The sequence below is a fragment of the Corylus avellana genome, chromosome 4 (genome assembly GCF_965113065.1).
Source record: "Corylus avellana chromosome 4, dhCorAvel1.hap1.2, whole genome shotgun sequence".
NCBI lineage: Eukaryota > Viridiplantae > Streptophyta > Magnoliopsida > Fagales > Betulaceae > Corylus > Corylus avellana.
In genome coordinates, this window is record NC_142493.1 from 25726129 (window position 1) to 25746675 (window position 20547).

The 20547-nt window shown below is 35.6% G+C and overlaps 4 protein-coding genes across 5 annotated transcripts; 3 read left to right on the top strand and 1 right to left on the bottom strand.

The window, feature by feature from the left end:
• Window positions 1–627: 627 nt before the first annotated feature.
• LOC132177697 (large ribosomal subunit protein eL14y) lies at window positions 628–2514 on the bottom strand. Its single transcript, XM_059590127.2, has 5 exons — window positions 2405–2514; window positions 2202–2303; window positions 1255–1384; window positions 1054–1166; window positions 628–859 (listed from the first exon to the last, which is right to left on the bottom strand). Exons 1-5 carry the CDS (start codon window positions 2405–2407, stop codon window positions 803–805), a joined length of 405 nt encoding a protein of 134 aa, XP_059446110.1. The 5' UTR covers window positions 2408–2514; the 3' UTR covers window positions 628–802.
• Window positions 2515–4780: 2266 nt separating this feature from the next.
• Window positions 4781–5973, top strand: LOC132177698 (uncharacterized). The gene is made up of 2 exons (XM_059590128.2): window positions 4781–4976; window positions 5625–5973. Exons 1-2 carry the CDS (start codon window positions 4836–4838, stop codon window positions 5856–5858), a joined length of 375 nt encoding a protein of 124 aa, XP_059446111.1. The 5' UTR covers window positions 4781–4835; the 3' UTR covers window positions 5859–5973.
• Window positions 5974–8998: 3025 nt separating this feature from the next.
• LOC132179768 (glycolipid transfer protein 1) lies at window positions 8999–13450 on the top strand. Of its 2 annotated transcripts, XM_059592538.2 has the most exons (8): window positions 8999–9079; window positions 9159–9213; window positions 9788–9917; window positions 10374–10429; window positions 10538–10668; window positions 11278–11413; window positions 11661–11792; window positions 13189–13450. In XM_059592538.2, the coding sequence occupies exons 3-8, from the start codon at window positions 9800–9802 to the stop codon at window positions 13222–13224; spliced, it is 609 nt and encodes a 202-aa protein (XP_059448521.1). In that variant the 5' UTR covers window positions 8999–9079; window positions 9159–9213; window positions 9788–9799; the 3' UTR covers window positions 13225–13450. The 2 variants fall into 2 exon arrangements, with proteins under 2 accessions (XP_059448521.1, XP_059448522.1); XM_059592539.2 differs by lacking the exon at window positions 8999–9079 and having other exon boundaries at window positions 9086–9213.
• A 1445-nt stretch (window positions 13451–14895) lies between these two features.
• LOC132179769 (glycolipid transfer protein 1) lies at window positions 14896–19627 on the top strand. The gene is made up of 8 exons (XM_059592540.2): window positions 14896–15240; window positions 15323–15372; window positions 15776–15905; window positions 16353–16408; window positions 16517–16635; window positions 18515–18650; window positions 18905–19036; window positions 19453–19627. Exons 3-8 carry the CDS (start codon window positions 15788–15790, stop codon window positions 19468–19470), a joined length of 579 nt encoding a protein of 192 aa, XP_059448523.2. The 5' UTR covers window positions 14896–15240; window positions 15323–15372; window positions 15776–15787; the 3' UTR covers window positions 19471–19627.
• The last annotated feature ends 920 nt before the right edge of the window (window positions 19628–20547 follow it).

The following is a 20547-nucleotide window of genomic DNA, read 5'->3' on the forward strand; positions in this document are numbered from 1 at the left end:
GAAATATCAAGTATTACTCTTTCGAAAATTATAAAAAGGTACAAATTCAATTGCTTCACCTTACCTCACCCATCCAATTTCTCTGAACCGAGACATAAGACAGCAAGGCAAGGGAATGATTGCTCTGAAAACTAGGGCCTTGCTTTAAGCATTTTTATTGTAGTAGGGAGTGATCGATGTACCAAAAAGTTTTGATTTTTTTTTTTTATTAATAAAAAGTGATTTTTGTAGTAATTTTTTATTTAAATAATAATAAAAAGTAATTAATGTGATATAAAAAATAAAATTGATTTTTTTGAGGAATAGTTTACGGCTTGTGAAGTCTATTGCCAAACAAGGTGCCTTTGTGCTCGTCAATAGACAATAGGGTTTAGCCTATAAAGCATTGAAGGGAACTTGTAAATCGAGTGTTTTCATTATTTATGTTAAATTTTTTTAGAAAAGCTAATTATAGAGAGCCATTATGAAAACACTCTAAAAAGTACAAAAAGCAGACATTCCAAACTTCAATATATGCTGATAACCATACAATTCACTAGAATAAATCATGGACCACAAAATATAGGCATCCCAACACCCAAATTAAGTCCCATATTAAGATTAAAAATTGGAATAACATGAACACCATGATAAAAGAAGAGGTTTACCAATAAAACTGACTATCAATAGTCTTGTCAGAAATATATAAAAACTCAAGCCGTGCTCTTAAACTCTGAATTCGTTGCAAGACAGGACAACAATCCAAAAATAAAACTGGAACAAATTCATCAACAAAATTTGAAAAACCCTTGTAATATTACGCTTAAGAGGCACTCTCCTTTTTCAGTTTAGCTAGCTCTTGCCTTACCAGTCCAGCTTTCTGCAAAAATATATTTAACAGATCCATCAGAATTGAGACTTCAAAAAAGGCTAATGGCTTCAAAGCCAAAACGAATGGCAAACAAATAATTGTAATCAGCCAAAATAAGAAATATCGATAAAGGCTTAAAGCAAAATACTTATGTGAAGAGTTGCTAAAGAAACGCATTTATAAAGGCATATATTATAACCAACCTTGATCTTTGCCAACATCAGTTTGAACCTATCGAAGTCAGTGAGATTTGCCCTTCTCTTCTGAACAATGAGTTTTCTACCCCAGGAACTGTTCTCCCACTTATTCTTAACATCTGCCAAGACAGAAAAACAAGTATAAAACAAGGAAATCATTGAATGTAAAAATGAGAATCACAATTTTCCACAACTAATTGTACCTACCAGCTTTCTCCATAGCATCAAGCAATTCCTTCTTCTTAGGAACTCTCTTAATGTCAATTTTAATGTCAGTAAGAGAAAGCCTCTTGAAATTCATCTTGGATCTCTCCATATCGGGGGCATCAACAAGAGCCTATGGGTATAAATGAAACAGACATCACCATAAGATGAGTAATAATTAACAAACACTTAATAGTGTGCAAGGTAAAAATGTCTATAGATATGATGTGAAGTAATGCATTGAATCCATTTATGAAAATATCCAAATCAAGATAAAGCTAATAAAATTATGTAGGAATGTAAGAGACAGATTCAAAGGTACAAAAAAACAATTCCTAAGACACTATTTGGGGAAGAAGGGCCACAAAAAAGCAAAAATGAAACATGGACTTAATTTTCAGTAAGTAGACTTTTCAATATCTTAAACCTTGGAATTAATGAGTAACATCGAGCAGTTGAATTGATGATTTTTCAAAAATCACTGTATAAATTAATAGATTAAAAAAAATTGTCTCGTCCTCTTATAAGTAAACCCAAAAACAGATTGAAAGAATTCGAAACCAAAACACCATAACCAATTCCCGGAAAACAGTAAAATAAAAGCACATATGTCTAAGTGAACCACTTCTAACTTCGCTTTAACAGCAGAAAGCAAAAAACTATACAAATCGCAATCCATAAACCAAATTGCCAAGAACAAAATAAACAAACGTGTTGTATACATAAACAGAGACAAATCCAACATAGCATACAATAAAGATCAAATCAGTTGAACTGAGGACATAGCTACAAGACATGGATTTAACTTATGTAACAGAGGTAGTACACCGCACAACAATTTTCCCAAACTTATCCCTCATTGTTTTATTTCCCACTATTTTTTCCCTTTCATTATTTTCTCAGCTTCCAAACAGATAATTAGAAGAAATCGTTTGGAAAAAGGGACGTACTAGGTTCTGGTCGATGACATCGACGATGACGACGAGTTTGCCGTAGTCTTCACCGTAGTTGATGAGGCCGACCCTCCCGATCTCCACGTACCTCTTGCAAGGCTGCAAATCACAGAAAAAGAAAATCAAATACAAATATCAGAATACGAGATCAAAGAACCACGTCGTGTTGGGGCGAGGAGTAGATGCAGGGAGAGGCTCACCATTTTGGGTTCGTGAAGTGTGTGCGAGAGTGAGAGGGAGAGATAGGCGTATCGTGAAGGCGAGGAAATGAAAGCTTTTGTTAGCGATTAGGGTTTTTGTTTTAAAGGCTTTTTTATAGCAGTTTTGAGACCGTCCGATTTAGGGTTCTTGATGTCGGGTTTATTCGCCCAAAGAGCCGGGTCTGGTTTAAAAAACTTGGGCCTAAATTATATATATATAATTGGGTAGAGCTACAAATGGGCTTACAGGTTTGGGTTATAGGTGTTTCAGGCTTTCAGCCATAAGAACTTCAACACCAGCCCCAACTGGAACAAATTTTTTAGGAAAGGTAGATCTAAAACCTTTTTTTTTTTTTTTTGGCCCATTTCCAATTTATTTTTTGGCTTTTGGCATCGGCAATTAAAGCCTATTTGAGATTGCGTTTGATGGGCCTAAAAATGCTTTTAACACTCAAAAAGTCCGTTTGAAGAAAAAAAGTATTTGTTTGGTAAAAAAATTAAAAGCGTTTTTAAATATTCAAAAAGCTTAAAAATGGCTAAAACGTACTTTTGGCAAAAGCTTTAAAAATAACGCTTTTGCCTAAAAGCTCTTTTAATTTTGACTTAAAAACTCTATTTATCAAAATTGTTACAAACACTAAGGCTGTTATTTATTTATTTATTTATTTTTAACTTATAGTATGATTTGTATCCTATGACAATAAGGTTTTATTATATAAATTTATCTTATTAAATATCTTAATGGTCGACGTGTAGTTGGTAGTTACCTTTTCTTTTTAAGGATGAGATATAAGATTTGATTCATCTTGGTGTGAGAATTTTATGAGATTAGAATACTTTCAAGAAAAGGAAATATTATCAGACGTCCCTTTTTATTTGTGCCATATATATATAATTAAGTTCTTCAAAGGGTGCTTTTTTAATTTATGCATGGGTCGGTCAGGGTGGGGCTAGCCATATAAAATTAGAACATGAAGATCGAATTGATGCTTTCTATATATCTATACAGGGAATTTCATTCTATATGCCATTTTAAAATCATAAATATTCTCAAGGTCTTATCTTGACATTAACATATCTGCTCACAATTTTCTATATATATATATATATATGACAATGGCCGCCACGTACGCCAATCATTTGTAAAATTTTCGTCACAATGATGTCTAGTGATCATCTTTTTAGATGTTTTAAACGAAAGCCTCATGAACATGGCATTTCCTTTAAGAATCTTTGAAATGATATGCGTACGATCGAGTGTTTGAAGAGAAAAAAAAGAAAAAGAAAAAAGAAACATGCACGCATGCATATATATGCTGATTATATATATATACAGCTAAGCTAGCGCTGATCGAGTATCGTCTCACGGGGAAAGGGAGAGAATCAGATCATATTTCCATTTGACCCCGATATGTTAATGCCCGTGATATGGTCGGTGCACTGATCATGGATGCCATGGCCCTTCGGCAGCCACAAAGTCTCTCCAACTTTTCAACTTTGTCCTTACGAATTACCCAAAATATTGGTGAGGGGGCATGCATTTGCAGCATAGCGATGTTTTTTTCTGAACAACAGAAAAGGAAAAGAGAGAAGGAAATTAAAGAGAAGATGTTTTTCTGAGCAAGTTTTCTTTAATTACCTGCAAAACATGTGTTTTTCTGAACAAGTTTTCTTTAAGTTATATACATATATTCATTACACATTTGATCAGTATCAAAATATGATTAATTTGGATGTAGCCATTTTTACCAGAAGCAGATTAATTATATAAATCTCTTCAAGTTTTAAAGTGTTTGTATGTAAGCTAGGAATTAAATTTTATGACAAGTCCTATGAATTTGCATGTGTATAAAGCTTTTAGATTTGTTGAAAGGAACTTAGACGTTTTCAAACACAAGGTTTTGAATTAAATTATGTGAGCTTAATTAATAGAGTAAATAAAGATAAGAGATAAGAATCTTCATCATCTCTTCAAATCTCGATCTATTATTGTGAAATAATTGACGATTTAACAATATGTGCCATTAGGATTAGAATATAGTAATCAAAGAGTATTTAGATCACTAAATACATGTATGATCCATTCTGATCATTTCATATCGATGGGCGTTTCAATGGGCATGTATGTGTTAATAAATCTAAGCCCTACTATTGGATTCGGTAAGCTCATGGTAAAAACGGAATATTCTTACCTATTTCATTCATAAAAGTTAGCCATTTTCTCTTGGTGGCGGCTGCAAGGAATCTCATGTATAAGCCATGAAAAAGGTATTTTTCCCACTACCATCCGCTACTTTTTTCTCAATTTTATTGCTGAAAATTAAAGATACACATTCCCCAAGAAACAATATACTTTTTGTTCTCTTTAAAGCCATAAGAAATCCCTCCTTCTCACCATATATGCAGGCTCCAAGAAACTGAAGAAGCTAGCATGGGAGAAGAAGAAGTGATATCGGAGGAGAAAGGCTGCAGGGACATTAGCCTGAAAGATCTCTCAGTGAAGCTCGAGGAATTTGCGAAGGCTAGAGACTGGGAGAAGTACCATAGTCCCAGGAATCTACTCCTTGCTATGGTAATTAATTTACATATATAAATACCACTTATACCATTCGCTTTCCTTCTTGTAAAAAAGCTGAAAATGTTTTATATTAATTTGTGTATATATATGTGTGTGTGTGTGTGTGTGTGTGTGTCTGAGGTTGGTTATATAATTGATTTTACAAAGACAGAATGCTTTCCCTAGCTTTGCAAATCTTATAATCTTCTTTCACAGCAATACTCTATCAGTTTCTGCGTCTCATCCTCTGAAATGTTATATATATATATAATCTTTTTTGATGTTTCTAATTCTGTGTTTGTTGTTAATAGAATAATAGAAATGAAAGTCTATCTCTACATTTCTGCTACTTGGAGAATTTTCCTTGAGGGCAAACGAAGATATTTCTCTCTTTCCCTTATGAAATCAAAAACTTTGTTTGTTAAACCATTATCTTTCTCACTTTTGTTCTGTATTTTCAAAATAAAAGTAAACTGTTTTCACTTTTATATCATATCATAATAATAAAAAATTAAAAAAAAAAAAAAAAAAACCCTCTAAAAAGCATTAACAAATACTGATGATGGCAATTATATATATATAAGCAAATTGGTGTATATATATGCTAAATATTTTTGGACTATCCTTTAGCTTTCATTTCCATTCTTTATATCTCATGTGTAGGTTGGTGAAGTGGGAGAGCTGTCAGAAATATTCCAGTGGAGAGGAGAGGTGGACAGAGGGTTGCCAAATTGGGAGGAATCAGATAAGGAGCATCTGGGAGAGGAGCTGTCTGATGTCTTGCTATACCTTATCAGGTTGGCTGATATATGTGGCATTGATCTTGCCGATGCTGCCGCCAAAAAAATTGTCAAGAATGCAATCAAATACCCAACCCAAAGTCCTATCAAAATGTAGTAGTGCTGTTTCCTGAGCTTGAGAACACATTTTGATACAAGAATCCTTTGTCAATGATGATTAATGCTCGATTATCTTTCTTTTTATTATTCTCTTTTCGGGAAACAATTATTAATCCAAGGGTGTAATAGAACGATGCCACAAGACCATAAGCTGCAGGATTATGAGAGAGCCGTCACTAAATTGGACCAGGCTGTCCATTGGAGCTAATTGGAGTTGGATTCCATAACAAAATGCAAATAAAGTTGGACAGTTTTGGGTTAGGATTGTTAGAATGCTTTGATAGCATGTTAGAATAATGGAAAGATAAAGAAAAGCGGAAGAATAATAGGAAGCACACAATGGACTACATTGTATTGATATTTTTTATAATAATGAATACAGATGTCTCTATTTATAGAGAGACAAGTAACTTAATAGAGTAAGGAAATGTAAACCTAATAGACTAATAATACCTAAGGAAGTAATAGCCCTAACATAATATTCTTAATATCCCCCTTCAAACTCAATGTGTAAACTTGAGTTTGGGTAAAAGAAAAGACAAAGAAAAATGAATTCGCTGAAAAAGCTGCTTGTGCCGAAAGAGTTGCTGGAGTGACGCCATAAAAGTTGCTAGAGACAAGTGGATAAAGCCTGAATTGAGCTATGCATTTAAGTTGGAGCTTGGTTCACTGGATTGTAATTTGACTTGAAAACCATATACTAGTAATGAAGAAGCTCACCTGGTTGGTTGAGAAAAGCAGGGCTGGTTAAAAGGGGCTTGTTTAGCTCGTAACCCTTGGACCGTCTCACCTGGTCGGTTGAACTAAAGTCTAACCCAAAAAATTCTAACTAGTAGACCGTCTCGCTTGGTTGACTGAGATAAGCAAGGCCGATTGAAGTGGCTAATCATGCTTGAAACCCTTGGACCGTCTCGCCTGGTCGGTTGAGCTAAGTAGGAAGAAAAATGGCCGGTTGAAGAGGCTAATCAGGCCTGAAACCCTTGTACTGTTGAAAGGTTTGACCAAAAAAAAAAAAAAATTCTCACTAGTAATGGATCAATGGTCTAGGAAAAGCTGCAGTGATCGGTGATGGCGGCATTTGACAAGGCATATGTGGGCCGATTGAAAGGGGCTTCTTTGACTCGAAAACCCATAGACCTGAGAAAAGATTGGTCTGACCCGAGAGTGCCTGCCGTAAGAAGAATGAACCGAATTGAACTGCGCCAAAGAAAAAGGCTGTAGAACCTAATTAAACAAAGCATGAACTGACTTGAACCGCATAAAACAAATGCCTAGATTTGGCGAAGAATCTTGTTTTCTGCCATATAGAGATGCCAAAAGCAAAAATAGACCATAAATTTGAAATCAACGAAAAATTGAGTGGGAAACACCTGGTCAACTTTTAGTCTGGTCAAAGTTAACGGTTAACACTGTAGAAAGTTAAAGTCAAAAGTCAATGCAGGAAAAGTAAACTATGGCAAGGTGCTAAAGTGGCAGAGTCGCTGACGTGGCGAATGTGCTGACATGGCGGTGAAGCTGACGTGGAAGATCTTATGACATGGCGCTGGATGACATGGCTGACCCGAATGGGTGGAGATGCCGGAGCGCGTGAAACCCACACGAAGGAGCTACCAACGGCGCGTGGAGGTGTGTTCGATATCTGACGGCGGCGTTCTTGGCCGATTTTTGACCAGCGGCGCTAGATCTGTAAGGTGGACGTGCAACCTTCATGAATGGGCCAACGTGGCGGCGCGTGGAGGAGCTGCAATGGCACGTGGGGAAATGCTTCATCTTCGAGTGGCACGTGGATCATCCGATGAGGCTGTGCTTGACGGCTCTAGACTCGTCTGGCCCGGATCTATCGATTGGCGCTATCGTGGATGTGATCAGAGCTTTGTGGAGGCGCATAAAGGAACGAACAGATTCTTAGGCGAGTCTTGCTAGCGCGTAAACTGCTCTTGGGACACGCGTTTACTGATGGACAGAACCTTCTGGTGGCACCTGTGAGCACTACCACGAAAGCCTGGACGCTTCAGATCTCTTTGGATCTGTACTTGGCGGCGTTTGAACTATCGTCAGCGGCAGAAGCGTGTACCTCCTGCAAGGGCAGTGACGGCACAGGCAGAAACTGGCAGAGGCGCATGGCGGCGCGTCGGAGGGCCGATGGCAATTTCGAATCTATAGGTTGGCATGATTTTGAGACTATGGGTATCAAAAATTCTGGCGGCGTTTGATGTAGGGCGATAAGACTAAAATTCGACAAAATAGGTGTAAGAATCTTAAGAGTTCCAAACCTATTTATACCCCTAGCAAAGAACACTATCAGCCACTCGAAGGAAGTCAATATTGGAAAGACACTGGTAAGATTTGGATTTGAAACCGAAGAAAATGGAGTACTGTCTCCAAAAGCACTAGTCTTCACTGCAAAAATCTACCCTAAGTATGAAGGGAGACTAAAACCCAACAAAACCCAAGCAAAATTATAATTGAAACAATTATTTTGTATATTTTCTTAACACTGAATAGGTATACTAATTTTATATATATTATTTTAATCTTTAATCTCAACATTTTTGTCATCCATGTGAGCATATCTGGGTCTAAGAGCATACGTAGGTCTAGCACTTGGCTAACTTTATATAGATGTGGTTTTGGCTTCGATTGAATGTCTGGGTAAAAAGCAAGTATCACTGATTTACTGGTTGATTGGGCCTTTGACGGTACTGAGGTTTCCTTTAAAGATGTCTTCCTTACGAGTCTTTAGCATATCCTTGCCTTTTGGTGGAATATTTTCATTTTAAGTGGTTCCCTTAGGTAGGCATCATTTCCTTCTTTTACGAAGTCGTAATTATGGGAATTTGTTGCCCTAGGTGTACGTGTTTCTCTACTGGCGACTTGCCTCCAACGCCGAGTGCTTGTTGGGAGGTCTGGGCTTGTAGGCTCCTAAATGGTCCTAGAGTCACATTTGGGCTTTTTGAAGATTGAGCCGATAGAGCTTGAGGTTCCATTTGGGCCAGGCAATGGAGAATAGAATGGAAACCTCCCTTGCATTCTATTCTCTCATTCACGGGACTGCGACGTCAAACCGAGGAACCGACTCGACCGGTTCCTCTTCAATTAATTAGTTAAAATCCAAATTACTATAAAAAAAAAAAAAAAAAAAAAAAACCTTCTCTCGTTATCGGATCGCATCTGATTCGTTCTTTCTCATCACTCTCCTGACAATTCTCATTTCCAGAGGTTCGTTGCTCCATCGAATAACACCCACATTTTTTTTCTCCTAATTTCCCAATAATTTTCCTTGAAATTTCTCTTTCAGATCAGTGAGCGTCTCTGAGCTCCAAAACCGCACGAACCGTACCCACAACTTGCATGTACGTATGGATCTCTCTCTCTCTCTCTCAAAAATTTGTTGCTATTTTGATCTTTAAATTTGTGATTGTTAACCTATCTGATCCAATCTCTCTCTATTTGATTGCTAAGAAAGTTTTTACCAAAATTTTGAGACTTATGCGATATAGGAAATAATGCAATATTTTATATCTTTGTGCGATCGTCAATGCGTGGCATACTTCGCATCTGATTATAGCTTCGAGCGATTTATTTCGCATTGAAGAATTCCCTAAATTTTTGTGTGTCTGTGTTTCTATAAACACATATCTGAGAAACTAAAAAATATATATATAAATTGAATTTTTTATTGTATATACAGGTCAAATTTAGTATAGTATTGTTATCTGGGTTAATGTCACATCTCGAATTTCAATTTCAAAATCATGGGTTGGTGAATTTTAACAATTTCAACCTCGCTTTCTGTGCTTGAATCAGACTTTGTTCTACCCATGATATTCCTTGTCACTCTTTTGAAGTATAGGTCAATTTATTTTTATTCCCAAAATCTGAAATTTGAGACTAATTTACTATTCTTTTTTTGGGTGATATTTGCAGTAGAACATAGAAATGGAGGGGACAGTGTTCACTCCTGCTTTGGAAGGAATGAAGCATGTGAAGTCTGAGGAAGGTGAAATGCTGGCCAAGCCTTTCTTGGAAGTCTGCAAGCAGATACTGCCTGTTATAGGTGCATTCTCTATCTCCCATCAGGTGCATACCATAATGGATGCATCTGGAAACTGTATTCGAAGTTGGCAGCATTATCATTTCTGATTTAGCCGCTGGATATTTAGTTTTTAATAAAAACAAATCCATAGTTCCCACATTTTCAGACTTTCAAAACATATTCTTGATTTGGATTAGCCATTTTTACTACAGTAGAATGTGTAATTGTGCAACATCATGCAATGCGCGTCCTCAATGTTATGTGATTGGTGTTTTGTCATGTGATATATTGTACATTTGATTATTTAGAAGACATTATAATTATATCACATGACATGTCGATATAATCATGCCATTTGATATAATTATAATGTCTTCTCAATTGTCAAATGTATAATACGAGTACTTGCTTCATTTTGGGCATGTTTCATAGGTGACAAATTCAATTATTTAATCATTTAATCATTTATGATGCCAGATAAGTTCGGAGCTGCAATGGCCCTTGTTAAAACTGATATTGGTGGAAACGTATCGGTACGATGTCCTTATTATGTATTTTCAAACAGTCAGGTTCACTAGTTTGTCTTTGAAATGAATTGGTTTTTCTTCCTTGTAAAGATTTCTATATGATATTTCTTGTAGAGATTGGAATCTAGATATTCTTCAAATCCATCCGAATTCAACCACTTGTATAGCATGGTGAGAGCAGAGGTTGAAGCTAAAACAGCAAAAGGATCATCCAGTTGCACCAATGGTCTTCTTTGGTTGACAAGGTAAATGGTATTAGTAAATTGTGCTCTTTTTTTTTTTTTTTTTTTTCTGTATCATTTATATATATTTTTTTTTGTGTTGGGGCATTTGCATGTAGTGTATATCTATATAAAGAATTCTTTAAGATCTAAGTGATTTAGCATTTTGGAAATGTGTGGTATTACTGATGCAGAAAATACTTTGAAGATATCATTAACGTAAGCTACCACTATAGGTTGCACCCCAAAAAAAAAAAAAAAAAAAGATAATAAAAAGGAATATAGAAGAAAACGAGAATGAAGAATGTATAGAACATTATTCTCTCTCTCTCTCACTCTCTTTGCATGTGCCTTTGTGTATGCCCACTTTCGTGGCATGGAAACTTTTTTGATTTTCCTTTAGAGATGAATTCATCAATCATGTTGAGACCAGAGTGTTGATTCAATAAGAAAGGTAATGCTTAATATTATTGTTCTGTAGAATGTTTTTATCTTGAAAAATCTTAGAAAGCAGGCACAGGACCCCAAAGGGAGCTTGTTTAATGCTTGTCATTTACCTATGTTTTGTTATTTCATTTGTTCTGAAAATGTGATACCTTCATATTCACCTTGTTAATTACGATGAATTTTCAGAGCAATGGATTTCTTGGTGGAATTATTTCGCAACTTACTCGAGCATAGGGATTGGGCAATGTCACAGGCCTGTTCAGACTCCTACGGCAAGACCCTGAAGAAATTTCATGGCTGGCTTGCTAGCTCAAGTTTCACTGTAATGTCCGTGTAATTATTAAATTATTTATAGAAATGGAAACTTTACTCGGATTCTTAGAATTAGCTCTAATATGCTCCCCTTTTAATATTATTAATAATGCTGGAAAATTTACTTGGTAATTAGCTCCACCCTTTTTAGACTTTTTTCTTGGCTTGGTCTAACCTTTTAGACCTTTTGAATTATATCAATTTGGTATACTGGAGTAGTTTCATTCAGACTTTTTGACTTATTAGATACTTTGCAGGTTGCCATGAAGCTTGCTCCTGATAGAAAGAAGTTCATGGATGTTATAGGGGGCACCGGAGACATTTATGCTGACATAGAAAAATTCTGCACAACCTTTTCCCCTCTTCTTGAAGAGAATCACAAGTTTCTGGTAAGGTTTCTTCTTTTAGTGCAGAACTGACTGACTTTGCTTTAACATATTGTCTTGTTAATATTTGAGTGTTGGAGTCTGGCCGTAATTTGTTCTAGGCAAAAGTTATGGCTAGTGACTTATTAGAGAACTTTAAGAAGAAAGGGGAAAAGATTTTCTTTCCCGGTCATAATATCCTTACCAACTTTTTAAATGATGGATGTGCTCCTTCTGGATAAAGGAAGAAAGCAACCGTGAGATTGTGAATTTTGAGGCATGAGTAAGCCTGGGTATCGGTCAAAACGGTCCGGTTAAGGACCTTATCGGTTATTAACCGATAATTTTCGGTTAAACGGTTTATTAACCGATACCGAACCAATAAGAATTTTAACCGATAATTTCGGTTAAAACGGTACACGGTTAAACGGTCCGGTTAAACCGGTTAACCGATTTAACCGAGAGCTTTATATTGATTTATTTTGTTGAGCCAAAAACCAAAAATGAGTTTTTTTGACTTTTGAGAGCCCAAATACTTTTTGTTGGGTTAAAATAACTTATTAAAAATGAGTTGTTTTAGGAACCAAATACTTTTTGTTGGGACCCAAATATTTGTTTTTTGGGCTAAAAATTGAAGCTTTTTTATATTGATCCACTTCAACTTTTTTTTTATTTTTTTTATATATTATAAAATACATTTTTCCAAAGCAAATGGACTAATTAACATAATGAATGCTAATTAGACTAGCAAAACTAGTTAATGAAAAATGCTTTTACCAAAGGCAAAGAAATCCCATCAAATGCCATCACTTAAAAAAAAAACATCAAACCTATCCAAACCCAAATTAAAATAAAATTCATTAATGAATAATAAACAAAGTATTAACTAATTAAAGTCACTTAGCAAAAGGAAAATAAGTCATGGGCAACACCATTACACAAATTCGGAAACCTGTGTCACTTGTGGAAATTTGGAAACCTCTCTAAAAGACTAAACGGCGCCGTTTTGGGACTAGAATTAAAAAAAATAAAAAAAATAAAAAATTTCGGTTTCTTATCGGTTAAATCGGTTAACCGATAAGAACCGCTTAACCGGACCGGACCGAATTCCGGTATACTTTTTTTAACCGATAAGGATATCGGCATATCGGCTACGGTTTATATCGGTTTGGTCGAAGCCGGTAGACGGCCGGTTAAACGGTAACGGTTAATTTGCCCACCCCTAGGCATGAGTCTGAAATAATGGGGCTGAAGATTTAGAGGGTTTTAAGAGTGACAGAATTCTGCGCACAAAAGTGTTGGCATTCAGTGTGATATTTTGATTGATTACCTTTGTTTCAGCAAACAGGTTAACCTCGAGTTTTTTAATAGCTATTTATGTTGTAATTAGAGGCTCACGGAAGTTCCTCTCTTGATACAGGCTAGCGTTGGCTTGGATGACCTGAAGGCTTCATGAGGAAAATGACTCCTGATTAGTGGCGACTGCTTCAAGTTACCCTGTTTTGTTCGCCTTGTTCCTCTTGAGTTTTGGATAATTTAATTTGGCTTCTAAAGTTTGAGACCTCATAAATTATAAGTTACTTCAACCCATTCTTCGAATTACTCCTCCAAATCTTGTTTTTGTTCAACTTTTGTTTTTACTTTTCCTGATAAATTATAAAGGGTATTGTTTTTACTTTTAACTCTGGTAATTGGTGGACAAGCTTAGAAGGTTTCATAATCCCACTGCAATCACTATCATTGGACCTTTTAATTGGTCTTGGATGGTGCCAAATGTTTAACGATCAAATTGCTTGGGCATTCATTATCAAACTGGTTCCTTGAGGTGTTGCCTCTTTGTGAAGAAAATTTTTCATTTCTTAAAGAGCTAAAAATCAGAGCATTGTAATGGGGAGTGTGGGAGAAAAATTATCTTCTATTTGGTTTGGAAAATTTCTCTAAATAAGATGGATACCAAATTATAACAGACCTGCCCACCATAACATGCCCCCCAAGAAGTCTCATCTGCATTTCACCAGGCAATTTTCATTAGCTGTTACTGAACCCTCATCTATGCTTATTTTCCTAGACTTCTCTAATTCATCAAAACTAGGGAAATAACATATCATTATCTTAAATTTCTGCATCAATTCTCTTCTTGTTTTTCCAATTTTCGCAATAAGCACAAAAAGGTTTTCAGTTGATTTTCAAATAGATAATTTAAGGCCCGGGAGTTCGTGGACCTAGTGTAAAAGGTAATGTTTGTAATAGAGTATGCTGTAAAGTTTACCCAACTATTGAGGTTTGCTACATATCCCATTCCCAACGAGGAAAAGAAAACCAAGAAGTTCGAAAGGGGTCTAAACCCGCAAATCAGGATGACATGCGGAAACAACTATGGCGAGGGACCCTCCCTGCTCGTTAAAGAGACGAGGAATATCTTGGACACCACCCAAGCAATTGAGACAATGACAAGTCTTCTAGTGGAGGCATTGGACAACATTCGAGGAGAGGGAACCTCAAGTGAAAGCAGAGGTTGCTCTTTTTAAGGAATTTGAATCTGATGAGCATTTTTTTTATTGTATTCGATGGGAACCTGAGTCCTACGAGAGCAGAGAATTGACCTATGAACTTGATGGAGTTGCTTTGTGCTATGGACTACATTGAGAATCAGAGGGCAATTAGGAGATAAGAAAAAACTAGGGCGGCATTTGAATGGGTACCAACCCGGCCAAACATGTTTAATAGTGATATATATATTTTTTTCATTCATGAATATAGTCCATATTAATCACGATGATATATTAAAAAATAATTGGATAAATACCTGTAAATCTTAGTAATCAATTATGTCAACAATGACACGTAACGAGAAAACTACTTGAATTTTGTTGTTACGCTAATTAATGATGATGAATAAAAGTATTGATTATACATCACATTAATCCCATTTTCTTCTCATCTTTTGAAGTTTATGTTACGTGTTCTTTCATAATATTTTGTGCATAAAAATTAATTAATTTTTTTTTAAAAAGAGAACAGGGGTGACGAATAGAAACCGAGTTATCGCATGACCAGTTTCCCTCCAATTTTCATTTTCATTTACAAAATCAAACGCTCTCGAAAAAGAAAATCCTCCCCTGCTCCGTCCTGTTCTGCCCCCTCTGCCCTCTGCCCTCTTCCGTCTTCCACTCTCCTCTTCTCCACCGGAATGCTCTCTTTTTCACTTTATGCCTCCTGCCCAGTCGGTGTACCACACGCAGCTCCTTGGATCCCGGTGGCTACACGCCCCACCGCAAACCCATCATCCATGGTCCTGTCGCTCTTTTCCGAAGAGCCCCTATCGCATCTGATTCATCGTTATCGGATCGCATCTGATTATACAATAGCCTTGTCTCCAGAGAAAAAGAAAGTATACATACCCAAGTAAATCATAGAGGAGAACCCAAGATAATCGTTATCGGATCACATCTGATTCCTTCTTTTGTCGTAGGTTCGTTACTCTATCGAATCAATCCCACACTTTTTCTCTTACTTCCCCGATCTTTCTCCTTACAATTTATCTTTTAAATCAGTGAGCGTCTCTGAGCTCCTAAACCGCAGGAACCGTAGCCACAACTTCCATGTACATATTCTCTCTTTCAATTCTTTTTTTGTTGCTTCTTTTATCTCTAAATTTGTGATTGTTTACGTATCTGATTCAATCTCTCTCTATTTGGTTGCTAAGAAAGTTGTTGCGAAAATTTTGAGATTTATGAATATACAAAATGAATTTTTTATTGTATATACAGGTCTAGTTTAGTTAGTATTGTTATCTGGGTTAATTTCCCATCTTGAATTTTAATTTCGAAATCATGGGTTGGTGAATTTTAACAATTTCAAACACGGTTTCTGTGCTTGAATCAGACTTTGTTTTACCCATGATACTCTTTGTCACTCTTTTGAACCAAAGGTAATTTTGTTGTTCCCAAAATCTGAAATTCGACACTAATTTACTATTCTTTTTTTTTTTGGGGTGATCTCTGCAGTAAAAGACAGATATGCAGGGGACTGTGTTAACTCCTGCTTTGGAAGGATTGAAGCATGTGAAGTCTGAGGAAGGTGAATTGCTGTCCAAGCCTTTCTTGGAGGTCTGCAAGCAGATACTACCTGTTATAGGTGAATGCTCTTGCTCCCGTTATGTGCATTAATGCATACCATAAATTCAGGAAACTGTATTCGAAGGTGGCAGCATTGCCATTTCTAATTTCTTATCTAGCAGCTGGATATTTAGTTTTTACTAAAACCATTCTATAGTTCCTACTTCCTACATTTTCAAACTTTCAAAACTTATTCTTGATTTGGATTAGGCATTGTTAGTACACTAGAATGTGTACTTGTGCAACTTCATGCCATGCGCTTGCACAATGTTAGATGATTGGTGCTTTTTCATGTGATATATTATATGTTTGATGATTTAAAAGACGTTATAATTATATCACCTTAATGTCTTCTCAATTATCAAATGTATAATATGAGTACCTGCTTCATTTTGGGCTTGTTTCTTAGGTGACAAATTTAATTACTTAATCATTATTTCTGATATCATTATTTCTCTGATACCAGATAAGTTCGGAGGTGCAATGGCTCTTGTTAAAACTGATATTGGTGGAAACATATCGGTAAGACGTCCTTATTATGTATTTTCCACAGTCATGTTCAGTAGTTTGTCTCTGAAATGAGTTAGTTTTTCTTGCGTTGTAAAGATTTCTCTATGATATTTCTTGTAGAGATTGGAATCTAAATATTCTTCAAATCCATCGGAATTCAACCACTTGTATAGCATCGTGAGAGCAGATATTGCAGCAAAAGGATACAGTTGCGTCGGTGCTCTTCTTTGGTTGACAAGGTAAATGGAATAAATTGTAAGAAAAAACTTTACTTAACCCTCTAGACTTTCGACGTTTGTAATTACCTATAAAAAAACAACTTTAAAAAAACTCTAAATTTAGTCTATCCAACTTAAAAAAGTTTGCAATGTTACCATTTTGTTAAGATTTCTATTAAATCCTAGTGGAGGACGCCAAAATATCCTAAATACCAATATTGAAAAAAAAAAAAAAAAAAAAAAAAAATTTGTTGCCAGGAGGCTTAGCCACGGGCAAGCTGTGGGTTTCATTTTTTTTTGGGGGGGTTAAATACCAAATACTCTATGGGGTTTCATTTCTTTATTTTTTCTTTCTTAGGGTTTGATTTTTATTATAGGAAGTCTCTGTAGTTTTGATAATAGACCAAATTAGTCATTCTGTCAGTTGACCATTAGTTGATTTAACAGAAGTTCACATTGACCAATTAAATGTTGACACGAGACATCTAATTAAAATTTTTTAAAGAAAAATAAAAAAAAAAAGTATTTTTTTATTTTTTTTTTAAAAAAGGAAAAAAAATTGGCCACCCGTTGGCCATTTGGGGGTGGCCAAGTCACCCACTTGGCTCCAAGGGGGTGGCCGAAACCACCCCCAGTGGGTACTGGGGGGATGGCTTGGCCACCCCATGGAGCCTAAGGGGTGCTCGAGACTCGAAACCACCCCCAACCACCATTGGGGATGGTTTCGGTCACCCCCAGCCACCCCCAATAACCACTGGGGGTGGTTTCGGTCACCCCCAATTTTTTTTTTCTTTTTTTTTTTTAAATTTTTTTTTCTAAAATAAAAAAATTAAGTAGGTGTCACATGTCAACATTTGATTGGTCTACGTGAACTTCCATTAAGTCAACTACAGAAGGACTAATTTGGTTTATTATTAAAACCACATGGACTTCTTGTTATAAAAATCAAACCCTAGGGAGGGAAAAAATAAAGAAACAAAACCCTTAGGGGTATTTAGTATTTAACCTTTTTTTTTTATAGAATTTTTTAACTAATTAATTTTTAAATACAGGTTTATAAAGATATTTCATTTATATTCCGTTTGATTTAACCTCTAACTCTAATAGTAAGTGTGACATTGCAAATTTTTTAGAATTATATACATTAAATTGAGAGTTTTTAAAGTTTAAGAAGATGATTGTAAAAATGTTGAAAGTTCACGGGGAATTAAGTGAAGTTTCTCCTAAAATTGTGTTTTTTTGGGTACCATTTGTATTTTGTTGTGTTGGGCCATTTGCATGCAGCTTTACGAATACTTCTTTAAGATCAAAGTGATTTAGTATTCTGGAAATGTAGAGGAATGTAGAAGAAAACGAGAATGAATAATGTATAGAACATTATTCTCTCTCTGCATGTGCCTTCGTATATACCCATTTTCGTGGCATGGATGTGTCTCCTTTGTCAATATGCTCTAAAAAGCTCGAAGCAAGTTTTTAATTTTTCGTTAGAGATGAATTGATCAATCATGTTCAGACCAAAGATTACTGCTTCAATAAAAAAGGTAATGCTTAATATTGTTGTTATCTAGCATGTTTTTATCTGAAAACATCTTAGACATGGAGCACAGGACCTCAAAGGGAACTTGTTTAATACTTGTCCCTGTTGAAGTGATTAAACGATTAAATTTATCTTTTCCTATCAGGTTAAGCTTATATGATAACTGATAATTTAACATGGTATTAGAGTTAAAGGTCTTGGGAGCAAACCTTGACTTCATCGAATCACCTTTATTTAAATTAAACATTTCACGTGTTTCGCCAGTAATTTAACAGTGACAAGTGTTAGGTAAGTTTTGTTATTTCATTTGTTTTGAAATGTGAGACCTTCATATTCACGTTGTTAATTATGATAAATTTTCAGAGCAATGGATTTCTTGGTGCAATTATTTCGCAACTTACTCCAGCATAAGGATTGGGCAATGTCACAGGCCTGTTCCGACGCCTACGGCAAGACCCTGAAGAAATGGCATGGCTGGCTTGCTCGCTCAAGTTTCTCTGTAATGTCCTTGTAATTCTTAAATTATTTATTGGAATAGAAACTTTACTTGGATTCTTAGAATTAGCTCCAATATGGTCGCTTTTTAGTATTTTTAATATTGATGGAAACTTTACTTGGTGATTAGCTCCACCCTTTTTAGACTTTTTTCTTGGCTTGGTGATCTGACCTTTTAGACCTTTTGAATTATATCAATTGGGTATACTAGAGTAGTTTCATTCAGACTTTTTGACTTATTAGATATTTACTTTGCAGTTTGCCATGATGCTTGCTCCTGATAGAAAGAAGTTCATGGAGGTTATAGGGGGCAGTGGAGACATTTATGCTGACATAGGAAAATTCTGCACAACCTTTTCCCCTCTTCTTGAAGAGAATCACAAGTTTCTGGTAAGGTTTCTTCCATTAGTGCAGAACTGACTGACTTAGTTAAAATTTGAGTATTGGAGTCTGGCCGTATTCGCAAAATTTATGGCTAGTGACTACTGATTAGAGAACGAAGAAGAAGGGGAAAACGAATTCCTTACCAACTTTTGAATGATGGATGTGCTCCTTTTGGATAAAGGAAGAATGCAACTGTGAGATTGTGAATTTTGAGGCATGAGACTGAAATAATTGGGCAGAAGGGTTTGAGGTTTTAAGAGTAACATAATTCTGAGCACAAAAATGTAGCATTGGGCTTGAAGAATAGTGTGATATTTAGATTTTTGATTACCTTTGTTTTTCCAGCAAACAGATTACCTCGAGTTTTTTAATAGCTATTTATATTGTAATTAGAGCTCACAGAAGTTCCTCTCTTGACACAGGCTAGTGTTGGCTTTTGATGATCTGAAGGCTTCATGAGGAAAATGTCTCCTGATGAGTGGCGTCTACTTCAAGTTACTCTGTTTTGTTCGCCTTGTTTCTCTTTTATTTTTGGGTATTGGATAATTTACTTGGGCTTCTAAAGTATGAGTACTCATAAATTATAAGTTGCTTCAACCCATTCTGCCAATTACTCCTTCAAATCTTGTTTTTTGTTCAACTTTTGTTTTTACTTTTCCTGGGTCATGTCAGGGTTGGTTTTTTCAGTTTCACATTACCAGGGTTATCTCTTTTTAATCAGCTAATTGTAGTTAACATTTCACCAGAAATTGAATATATCATTTAGAGTGGCATGAAGATTCCACATATTAGCCTTAATTTGTTCTAGACTAGAGCCCCATCAAGCATTGATGCTGAATATCGATGTTTGACATTTTCATACAGAGTAACATCTAACCAATACTTAGCTAAGAATAAGAGTATCTAGAATAGTGATAAAGATTTGATTGTGTCATGTTTTGACTAAGAAAATGGAGATTGGATAGGGGAAAGAGATAAGACCGAGTAGTTCAACAAAACTTTCTGAGATCGAAAGTCAGAAAGTGCATGGTTCTATTTAACGAGATATGTTATACATCATTCTCTCAACCATCTTTCGACCATATTTTTTTGCAAATCTAATGAATCAACAATTGATTTGTGGACTCATGTGGGTCTTACAAAAATTCAATGGTAGATTCACCCATTCATTATAAAGAGATGGTTGAAAGATGGTTGAGAGAATGAAGTATAGCATATCTCCTATTTGACCCCTTTACTTTTAACTATGCTAATTGGTGGATATGTTTAGACGGTTTCATAATCCACTGGAACCACTGTCATTGGATCTTTTAATTGGTCTTGGATGGTGCCAAATGTTTAATGATCAAATTGCTTTGCCATTCATTGTCAAAGAAGTAATGTTATATATAACGTTTTTATTGTACAATTATCTTACAATGCTTGATAACTTTTGTATATATATATATAAAAGAAAAGAAAAACAGTAACTAATTCAAGGGTTGGTTGAAACTAACACGTCAGCATTATAATGAAGA

Bases quoted from the DNA above. Each gene is read 5' to 3' on its own strand.
- LOC132177698 (XM_059590128.2), top strand. From the start codon at position 4,836: ATGGGAGAAGAAGAAGTGATATCGGAGGAGAAAGGCTGCAGGGACATT. The intron at 4,977-5,624 runs GTAATTAATTTA...TCTCATGTGTAG, and splicing joins GGAATCTACTCCTTGCTATG to GTTGGTGAAGTGGGAGAGCT.
- LOC132179769 (XM_059592540.2), top strand. From the start codon at position 15,788: ATGCAGGGGACTGTGTTAACTCCTGCTTTGGAAGGATTGAAGCATGTG. The intron at 15,906-16,352 runs GTGAATGCTCTT...CTCTGATACCAG, and splicing joins GCAGATACTACCTGTTATAG to ATAAGTTCGGAGGTGCAATG. The intron at 16,636-18,514 runs GTAAATGGAATA...ATAAATTTTCAG, and splicing joins GCTCTTCTTTGGTTGACAAG to AGCAATGGATTTCTTGGTGC.
- LOC132177697 (XM_059590127.2), bottom strand. The intron at 1,167-1,254 runs GTAGGTACAATT...CTGTCTTGGCAG, and splicing joins TGATGCTATGGAGAAAGCTG to ATGTTAAGAATAAGTGGGAG. The intron at 860-1,053 runs GTTGGTTATAAT...ATATTTTTGCAG, and splicing joins TGATGTTGGCAAAGATCAAG to AAAGCTGGACTGGTAAGGCA.
- LOC132179768 (XM_059592538.2), top strand. From the start codon at position 9,800: ATGGAGGGGACAGTGTTCACTCCTGCTTTGGAAGGAATGAAGCATGTG. The intron at 9,918-10,373 runs GTGCATTCTCTA...TTATGATGCCAG, and splicing joins GCAGATACTGCCTGTTATAG to ATAAGTTCGGAGCTGCAATG. The intron at 10,669-11,277 runs GTAAATGGTATT...ATGAATTTTCAG, and splicing joins GGTCTTCTTTGGTTGACAAG to AGCAATGGATTTCTTGGTGG.